Source organism: Dendropsophus ebraccatus, chromosome 10, assembly GCF_027789765.1.
Source record: "Dendropsophus ebraccatus isolate aDenEbr1 chromosome 10, aDenEbr1.pat, whole genome shotgun sequence".
Classification (NCBI taxonomy): Eukaryota; Metazoa; Chordata; class Amphibia; order Anura; family Hylidae; genus Dendropsophus; species Dendropsophus ebraccatus.
Genome location: NC_091463.1, coordinates 92,073,551 through 92,083,802, shown reverse-complemented (window position 1 = coordinate 92,083,802; position 10,252 = coordinate 92,073,551). Strand labels below are relative to the sequence as shown.

Sequence of the window (10,252 nt, the reverse complement as noted above, 5' to 3'; positions counted from 1 at the left end):
GCTGTGGAGCCGCTGGCGTGTTCCCGATCGGCGCTGTAGTCATTGTGATTATCATGTGATCTGTGTGTCTGTGATCTCCTCAGCGTCTCCCTGACGCCTCCCATAGACGTGCAGGTAATAACTCCCTGTATCCCTGAGTGCAGGAGCCGCCGGAGCCATCACTGTGTGATCACAATGGAGGCTGGATGCGCTGCAGCCTAGTACACAGTATATATGTGTGTCTGTGTATGTATACTGTGCAGGGGGCGGGGCTGTAATCACTGATGCCATTAGGAGGCGTTCCTGCTGTTATCAGGCCAGACTATTGGGGGCAGTGGGAGGGAGTTCTTCGCTGGAGGCCCTGACTATTGTGTGTAGTTGGAGGCCGTCCCTGCTGTTACTGGAGGCCTTGACTATTGTGTGTACTGGGAGGGAGTTCCTGCAGTTACTGGAGGCCTTGACTATTGTGTGTAGTTGGAGGCCGTCCCTGCTGTTACTGGAGGCCCTGACTATTTTGTGTAGTTGGAGGCAGTCCCTGCTGTTACTGGAGACCCTGACTATTTTGTGTAGTTGGAGGCAGTCCCTGCTGTTACTGGAGGCCCTGACTATTGTGTGTACTGGGAGGGAGTTCCTGCAGTTACTGGAGGCCTTGACTATTGTGTGTAGTGGAAGGGAGTTTCTGCTGTTACTGGAGGCCCTGACTACTGTGTGTAGTGGGAGGGAGTTTCTGCTGTTACTGGAGGCCCTGACTACTGTGTGTAGTGGGAGGGAGTTTCTGCTGTTACTGGAGGCCCTGACTACTGTGTGTAGTGGGAGGGAGTTTCTGCTGTTACTGGAGGCCCTGACTACTGTGTGTAGTGGGAGGGAGTTTCTGCTGTTACTGGAGGCCCTGACTACTGTGTGTAGTGGGAGGGAGTTTCTGCTGTTACTGGAGGCCCTGACTACTGTGTGTAGTGGGAGGGAGTTTCTGCTGTTACTGGAGGCCCTGACTACTGTGTGTAGTGGGAGGAAGTTTCTGCTGTTACTGGAGGCCCTGACTACTGTGTGTAGTGGGAGGGAGTTTCTGCTGTTACTGGAGGCCCTGACTACTGTGTGTAGTGGGAGGGAGTTCCTGCTGGTATTATTGGAGGACACTGTAGTGGACACAGTTTCCATTCTCCTCTGTTATTATTGAAGGGCATTGCTGTAATCATTGGGGGTAGTAGGAACCGTCCCCTTCTGTAATTATTGAAGGACGGTGCTGTTATCATTGGGGTTAGTAGGTACCGTATCCTTCTGTTATTATTAAAGGACAGTGCTGTAACTATTGGGGGTAGTAGAACCCGCTCCCTTGTGTTATTGGAGAAGACGGTTTTGGTTAGTTATTTTTGGAGGACACTGCAGTGACTTTTTAGGAATAATCGGAGCTCTTTACTGCAGCTATTGGAGGGCAATGCTGTGAATGTTGAAGGTAGTGGGGGGGATACAGTTAATATACTATATACATCAAATCTATATCCATCCAAAGCTTGTCATTGCAGTTAGATGTCTTGTTGTAAATCCAATTCAGACTCCATTGCAGAATCCGTACTGTAAATCTGCCATGTCAGGATGGTACTAGGCATGCCAGGTCATCCTCTTGCCACATTGATGGGAAAGGACAGAGTGGAGCCCCTGAGTGCGGAGTGTACATGTACTGTAAGTTGTGGCATTGTATGACTGATATTACTTATTCCTCATTTGGTAGTATTATTTATACACCCTGATGGTTGCATTAGCACAAATTGTAAAATGGTATATATATATATATATATATATATATATATATATATATATATATATATATATATATATATTTACATAAATTAATGTATTGTGTAGAATGGCTGAGTTTAGCGCCATGGTCAAGTATCATATATTTCCTGTTGTTTATTGACCACTTATATTTAGCAGCGATGTACGTGTGATAGTGTTCATCAGTCTTGTTTTCCTTCCACATGAATACACACAGGCTAGGATGAGTATAATAAGAAGCCAACATGACGCTGCCACCATTGCCAGATTCTCTCCAATGAAGCAATCACTTCTATGTTTGGAGGATCCTTTGCTGCATTGTAATAGGATCCTTAGACATATGTTTAACACCTCCATCACTTATTACAAATAGTTCATAGGATGCAGCAGCCACAGTACAGACAACAAATCAGTTAGGGCCTAAGGACTGCATTCACACGTTCAGTCCATGGTTTGTTTGTACAGATGATGGGCTGAGGAACGGAATGTGAAACTCCCTGCATCATGATTTATTATGATGCCAGAAGCTTCGGATCTCTTTAAATCTTCATGCTACTGTGCTGACAGTCTTGCAGCTGTCTCAGTACAGTAGTGTAAAGTTTTAAATTCTGTGATTCCTGTCCGTAGCACGAACAGTAATCACGGAATGTGTGAATGCCCTCATACTCCAGATCAATTTAACTTAACTTTAACTGTGGGGTAAACCAGTGCTGATACTATATTCTATCAGCTATTTGCTTCAATAACTCTTAGGCCACATTCACACACCCGTAGTGCAGTCCGTGTAGCCGTAGTGCTCCGTGCTTCATGGAGCACTACGTTCACACATCATTACCCCAGCGATCCGTGCCGCAAAAAAACGGTCCGCATTACAACATGTCCATTTTTTTGCGGCACGGATCGCGGCCCCGTATACACGTACGGACGTGTGAACGGGGCCATAGGATAATATTGGTTTCATGTTCTGTCTGCAATTGCGGACAGAACAACGGATCAGTGAATTAGCCCTTACCCACATTTGCAGTGGGGGGGGTATAAGCTTCTCTCCATGTTGTGCATTATTGACAGCTCAATGAGATCTCATGTTTTCCAAATGTTCATGCACTGAATGACACTGTGCACCTCCCCCCCCCCTTTTCTTGGTCTCTGCAGTATACGCTCCTACACAATTAAGTTCGGTCAGCAAGAAACTTGTAACTTTGATGTCTAGCCACAAAATGACCGACCAGATATTAAAACTCACCCTGGAGATCATCTGCCTGCTGACTGGAGAGGTGAGGGTTTCTGGCAACTGGGTCGTATGACCTTATACTTGTCACATCTGGCATAGGCAAGGAGTGGCTGAAAAGATAATGAGTGATGGTTATCGCTGTGTCCCTCTGTACACAGGACTGCACGGTAGTGAAGAAATCTGGGGAGTGTGTGGCGTCCAAGTCGCATCCACATGAGTCAGAAGAATGGAACAAGAACCAAAGCCCCACCATGATGCCTTCATCTCCCTCAAAGACATATACGAGAGACACTGAGCAGAAGATCTTAGAGCTCATCAATAAGATCATTCAGATGCTGACCGGAGAGGTGAGCGCTGCTGGGAATGCTGGGACATAATACTGCATCACCAAGGTATAATGATGACTATATCACTGCTTCTGTAAGGTCCCTGTAAGGTGTCAGGACGTCACTGTCTATCTCTCCATGGAGGAGTGGGAGTATCTAGAAGGACACAGGGATCAGTACAAGGAGGTCATGATGGAGGATCAGCCGCCCCTCACACCGCAGGGTAAGAGGAGACTCCTAATAACTGTAAAGAGGGGGAAGTTTTAGAGGTCAGCTAGATGTACAAACGTGTACCCCTCTTTATCTGTGAATTTCTTACAGATGGACCCAGTAGAAGTAGGACACCCGAGAACTGTACCAGCCCCCTTGATGATATTCCCTTGGAGGATGATGAGAGTAATGAGGTAGAGAATAAGAAAGAGCCTTTACGAGATGTGACTACAGTGATCTGTATCTAACCCAGTTCATCAAACTTTATCATTTACCTTTTCTTATAGATTGATGAACATATTATCATCAAAGTGGAAGAGACGGAAGGAGACGAGGAGTATTATAGAAGTGATCTCCCATGTAAGGAGGAGGAAATCCCTGTCAATATGGGTGCAGGTGAGTTACAACTATGCAGTATAGAAGAGTCATGTATGTTTATTTTGTTGATGGTGATGGCAATCTCGTAATCCACCCAGAAGTGGGGAAGACTTACCTACCTGGTTTATTGTAATCATCAGGCCTCCCATGTGCTGTTAGAAGGCAAAACATGGACCTATTTATTGATAATGATAGATTCTGTATAGGAGAAAAGTTTTGTTAGCATGGACATTTTGGGGGAGATTTATCAAACATGGTGTAAAGTAAAACTGGCTCAGTTGCCCCTAGCAACCAATCAGACTCCTTACATACTCTTTAAAAAATGAAAGGTGGACTCTGATTGGTTGCTAGGGGCAACTGAGCCAGTTTCACTTTACACCATGTTTGATGAATCTCCCCCTTTGTGTATGCCTATGGCTGTATCCATGCCTTGCAGGACTCCCTAAGGTGGCATCCAACTTCTCCGAGCTGTGCATTTGGGTTCGGAGAACAGTTTGGCAAGTCCATTCAATGCTACTTTTGAGCGCTTTTACACATGAACAAAGTGGACGTTCTCCTCCAAGTTTTCTCCAAGTGATAAGAGAAGGTTCCCAGGCAGGACTGTGACTAGGCTGATGTCCTGCACACTGCTACAATTCTAGGAATCTCAGCTTCGTGAATGCTGGTTTCAGACATGCCAGTTTTTGTGCCAAGGCCAGATGCGGATTCAAATGGGATGGAAAATATAAAGGGAGGGCTTGTACTTCTTGTTCCAGTTGGATCCACTTCTGGTTTTGACACAACAAGCTGTCTTATTCGAGGAATATACAAACCTGATACTTATATGAGACTAAAATGTAACTTTGTACTTTAATATATGTGCAGTTTAAGGTCCAGTGATATAAAAATAAATTTCAAACGGCAGGGCGTAGGGGGAAACATAATAAACAACCATTACTCACCTCTTCCTGTGCCGGGATCTGCTTCAGAGCCAACATCACAACCTGGTTGATGCGCTGCCTGCTCGGCCAGTCAGTGACTGGACCAGGACGTCTCTGCAGTCACTGATTGGTTAAGCGGGCAATCCATCAGCCAGTTAAGGCTCCCCCCCCCCCCCCTCCCGAGTCGTGATGTCTGGAGGGGGATGCCTTCTGGCGAGGGTCCAGGAGCCTATCAGGCGGTGCATCATGGCCATGGGGAGAGATTGGCAATGATTGTTTTCTATATTTCCCCCCACCAGCTGAAGATTTTTTTTTTAAATTGCCGGATTTCTCCTTTAAAGTCTGCAACACCCAGTTTCCCTGTTGTAAATGATAAAGCATGAGGTTTTTTGTTTCTGTCCCCCAACAGATGCTCTACTGAATCTTCAGGGTGATCATCAACCTCCATCTGCCGACTGTGATGTAGAATACTATACCATAAGAAATATTTTTGGAGAACGCTTTAGTACCTCAAAGCTTCCTTTAGCTATTCACAGCAGAGATATCTTATCTGATCCCAATACCCTGGAAGGGACTTCATCTGATCAGTCGCAGAGTGTTAAACAGCCTCCCGGCTTTGACACAAGAGATCACATAGACGAGAGCCCGTTTTCTTGCTTGGAATGCGGAAAATGTTTCACAGATGAACCAGATCTCCTTGAACATCAAAGAATCCACACAGGAGAGCAGCCTTATTCATGTCTGGAATGTGGGAAATGTTTCATGTGGGAATCACATCTTTTTGAACATCAAAAAATTCATGCAGAGGATAAGCCATTTTTGTGCTCAGTGTGTGGGAAATGCTTTAATCACAGGACAGGTCTTGTTAGACATAGGAGAATCCACATAGGGGGGAAGCCATTTGCATGTTCAGTATGTGGGAAGTGCTTTAGAACTAAACAACATCTAGTAGAACATGAGAGGGTTCACACTGGGGAGAAACCTTTCACATGTACAGAATGTGGGAAATGTTTTAGGTTAAGAAACAATCTCTACGTACATAAGAGAGTTCACACTGGTGAGCGCCCGTTTTCATGTCCTGAATGTGGTAGATGTTTTACTCAGAGATCAGAACTTACTACACATAGAAGAAGTCACACGGGCGAGAGACCTTATGGTTGTACAGAGTGTGGAAAAGGTTTTACCCGGAAACGAAGTCTTGTGGAACACCTGAGAATCCACACAGGGGAGAGGCCCTATGCATGTACCGAATGCGGAAGACGATTTAACCAGAAGCAGGCTCTTGTTGTACATCGGAGAATTCACACAAAGGAGAAGCCATATTCATGTGCAGAGTGTGGAAAAAGATTTAACCAGAAACAAGCACTTATTGTACATCAGAGAAATCACACAGGGGAGAAGCCATATGCATGTGCAGAATGTGGGAAGCGGTTTATCCAGCTACAAACTCTTATTGTACACCAGAGAAATCACACTGGGGAGAAGCCATTTTCATGTGCAGAATGTGGGAAATGTTTTGCAATTAAAACAAATCTTGATGAACATCAGAAGATTCATTCTGAGGACAAGCCTTTTTCTTGTTTGGTATGTGGCAAATGTTTCAACCGGAGAGCAGATCTTGTGAGACACCAAAGAATCCACTCAGGAGAGAGGCCATTCTCGTGCATATTATGTGGGAAGTGCTTTACAAATAAACAACATCTTGTGGAACATGAGAGGATTCACACTGGGGAGAAACCGTTTCCGTGTTCAGACTGTGGCAAACGTTTTAGATTAAGAAACAATCTATATGTACATAAGAGAATTCACACAGGGGAGCGGCCATTTTCATGCCCAGAATGTGATAAGTGTTTTACCCAGAGATCGGACCTTGTGGCACATAAGAGAAGTCACACAGGGGAGAAACCGTATCCATGTCCAGAGTGCGGGAAATGTTTTACCCGTAAACGAAGTCTTGTTGAACACAAGAGAATCCACACTGGGGAGAGGCCCTATTCCTGTACAGAATGTGGGAAATGCTTTAATCAGAAACAAGCCCTTGTCGTCCATAGCAGAATCCACACAAAAGAGGCACCATACCTGTGTTCCGAATGCGGGAAACGGTTCAACCAGAAACAAGCTCTTCTCGTACATCAGAGAAAACACACCGGGGAGAAGCCGTTCTCGTGCCCAGATTGCGGGAAACGGTTTATCCAGCTCCAAACTCTTCTCGTACACCAGAGAAATCACACCGGGGAGAAGCCATATTCATGCGCAGAATGTGGGAAACAGTTTATCCAGAAACAATCTCTTATTGTACATCAACGAAATCACACCGAGGAGAAACTACAGTGTGTACAATAGGAATGATGTCTTACGGGAGCGCAGACTCCTGTACATCACTGAATTCACATGGGAAGAGGTCAAGCTTACGTTCAGAATAGGATTTTTTTTTTCCCCTAAGTATTTTGAATGACTGTAGAGAAGACATTTTGAATGTTTTCAGGGGCCGCCGCCATTATGTAACTGTCTGCTACCGGATCTGTTTTCATACAGTATAGTGTTACCTATAACTCTGATGACCTCTCCAGAGGTCAGCATGTAATTTAGAGGGAAGACAAATCCCTCCTTGTTTGTTTAGCCTACATTTAGGAGATGGTAGGGTAGCGGTATAATCTGTTTGTTCTTAGCGTCATCAAGGTAACTACCTTAACTACCACTGACCCCTATACACGGACATTGAGTGATTTCCAGGTACGCCTCTTGTGTATGTACCAACCAGAGTTGGTATTATTATAGTGAAGTACTGTATTGATTAGGATGCACTGGAGAACCTACACCTTCATAATTGCATTCAATGACCCGACCATTGTAGATCCATTGTGGATCATAGGCCTCAGCTATCATAATACAGGATAAAGTTACATGCTTTACACTTGTAGACGTCATTAACATGGTCATGCATGTTGTGTAAGAACCACAAAGCCTTTCCCAGCAGCTATGCTGGAACACACATTATATTATAGTGTTAGTTCCAGTAATTTGGACTGTTAGATGTTTAGACAGCCCTAAAGGAGGTCAAACACGGTCACCTCCTCACTATCCGCCTACAGTAGATGTTAGAGAAAAAGGGCTAAGTAAGTGGCAGGAGATTAATCACGGTTGATGGTGGAGCTGAGGGATATCTCATGTATTGTCCATTTTGTTAATAAACTGTTTATTGCACCTTTTTTAAAACCTTAAATGGGCACTGTCAGAGAAACTTAGGTTTTCTATGGGGATTTGCTAGTACTCTGGGCAGAACCTGTCACAGACAGAGGTGGCAGCAGAGAGCACTGTGTCAGACTGGAGAGAATACACAACTTCCTGCAGGACATACAGCAGCTAATAAGTACTGAAAAGACTGGAGATTTTTAATTTTTTTAAATTTACAAATCTGTATAACTTTCTGACAACAGTTGATCTGAAAAATAAATAAATTCTCCAAAGTCCCAATTTAAAGGGGTATTCTACATTTTGAAAGACATAACATGTTTCTGGAGCCATGCATAAAAAGCTATACTTATCTACCCTCGTTCCCTTATGGCTCCTGTTCATTTCATTTGGTACTGTGATCTCCTTTCTTACTGACCAAAACGGGACACTATCATGGCCAGTGATTGGCTGAGCATCTTCTTCTCGTCTTAGAAACAGAGAGAAAGCGGAGATTAGGATACTAGAAAGGGGAACTGCAGGGGACTGGGGGTAGGTGAGTACAGCTTTTCTTTTCTTTTCTTTTAGCATATATAAATATTTTTTTTTTTTTATTATTTATTTTATTTTTTTTCAAAAATGTGGAATACCCCGTTGATTAGAGAGATTTTTTTTATGTATCTTGAATGCTAGCTGCTTTGTTGTCACTTGCTCTTCCGTTCCTGATTTGCAATCCTTTGCAGCCTTGTGTTGCTGATCTCCCAAATGGTTTTCTATGAGAGCTTTACCATACATAGCAGAATGTTCTGGCTTTACAGGACCTGCATTGAATGCATCTTACCAAGGGAAGGTGTTTGTTCCAACGCTTTTCACTATAGTTTTGTCTTCGAGGATCAGTATTTAGTGGAGCTGGCCAGTGATCGTGCAGTCCAGAGTAGAATGGAGAAATTTGCAGTTGGAAATAATTTGGCCTTTTTTGAGCTCCGCTCCTACAGCGATGATGGTAGGGACATTTTGTAGATATAAATTTGGAATGTCAGATGAATGGTAGAACGAGAAGGAAACTGAAGAGTACTTGTAATGGAGTTTGGTTTTGGTTATTTTCCTGCCTTTATGGTTTGAATTTTTGGTTAGGAGGAAACCGTGACAAAACTGTTAGTGGAAGCTCTGTCAGGAACAAGGCTGTGGAGGTGGAAATGAGTTTGGGAGTCGGTGTCGATAGAAATTTTCCAACTCTTGCTTTAAAATTAAAGTATAAAATATAATAATGAAATAACATAATATCTATATAATAAGCCAAATTCAGGAAAACTAAATTTTTCCCAATTTCTGACATTTAGTTCTAGTTCACTTTCTCTGCCTTATCTTTTTTCTATCTCAGTCATTGGCCCTGAAGTTTACATACACATGGTTACCATTTGGTGGAATTGCCTTTATATTGTCTAAAGGCCCAATTACACCAATCGATTATCGGGCATATTTGGATAATGGCTTGGTGTAATAGGAAGTGTTAAAAGGCAACAATCAACTGGCATGCACGATGTCAGCTGATCGTTGTCTTTCAACACGTTAAAAGAAAACGATGGCTGCTGGCCGTCGCTTTTCACATTAGGAGTGGTGGCAGAAGGCCTGGACCTGGACCATCTAAAGATCTAATAGCACCGACAGCAACCAGGGAACAAGAAGCAAGCTGCGGACAGGCCGGCGCTCGTTTGTCCTTTAATATCAGCCCGTGTAGTAGGGCCTTTACTGTCAGCCTTCCAAACACTTCTAACAATAATTTACTGGAAATTTGACCTATTTCCTCTGGCAGAATGGGTGTAACTGAGCCAAGTTTAGTGGCCTCCCTGCTTGCACACACATAGTAGCCCTTCCCTAAATTCTCAATAAGCTTCAGCTCAGAGGCCTATATTATCCTTACACTGCTTTTCCACAACTTTAAAATGCTGGGGGTATGGTTGTCCATTTGGAATACCCATTAGCCCGCTAGCTTTAACTTTTTGGCTAAAGAACTGAGGACAGCGCCTCATGTGAAACTAAAAAATAATGATATCCAAGGTTGGATCTGATGAAGGGACATCAGTCCAAAAATGCTATACTTTTTTAAGTTTTCATTAAAATACGTTCATCTCTAGGAGACAGAACATGTCTTCTTCCCGAACAATACAAAGGCTGCGTGATTTCCTCGTAGGATGTCCGGGTAGCAGAAAAAGTCTTAGCTGTTCTGTTGAGCTTGGAGATTTATATGAGGGAGTGGATTTGGC

General features: G+C 43.7%; 1 protein-coding gene across 1 annotated transcript in view; it reads left to right on the top strand.

The window, feature by feature from the left end:
• The first annotated feature begins 1 nt into the window (after window position 1).
• Window positions 2-10,252, top strand: part of LOC138766572 (zinc finger protein 850-like) — a 30,168-nt gene continuing 19,917 nt past the window's right edge. The window contains exons 1-9 of the mRNA XM_069944163.1: window positions 2-114; window positions 1,500-1,656; window positions 2,905-3,026; window positions 3,142-3,330; window positions 3,409-3,532; window positions 3,631-3,713; window positions 3,807-3,915; window positions 5,227-7,159; window positions 8,867-8,991. Of these exons, the coding sequence (XP_069800264.1) occupies window positions 1,650-1,656; window positions 2,905-3,026; window positions 3,142-3,330; window positions 3,409-3,532; window positions 3,631-3,713; window positions 3,807-3,915; window positions 5,227-7,159; window positions 8,867-8,991 (2,692 nt within the window). The 5' untranslated portion in view covers window positions 2-114; window positions 1,500-1,649. The remainder of the gene's footprint in view (window positions 115-1,499; window positions 1,657-2,904; window positions 3,027-3,141; window positions 3,331-3,408; window positions 3,533-3,630; window positions 3,714-3,806; window positions 3,916-5,226; window positions 7,160-8,866; window positions 8,992-10,252) is intronic.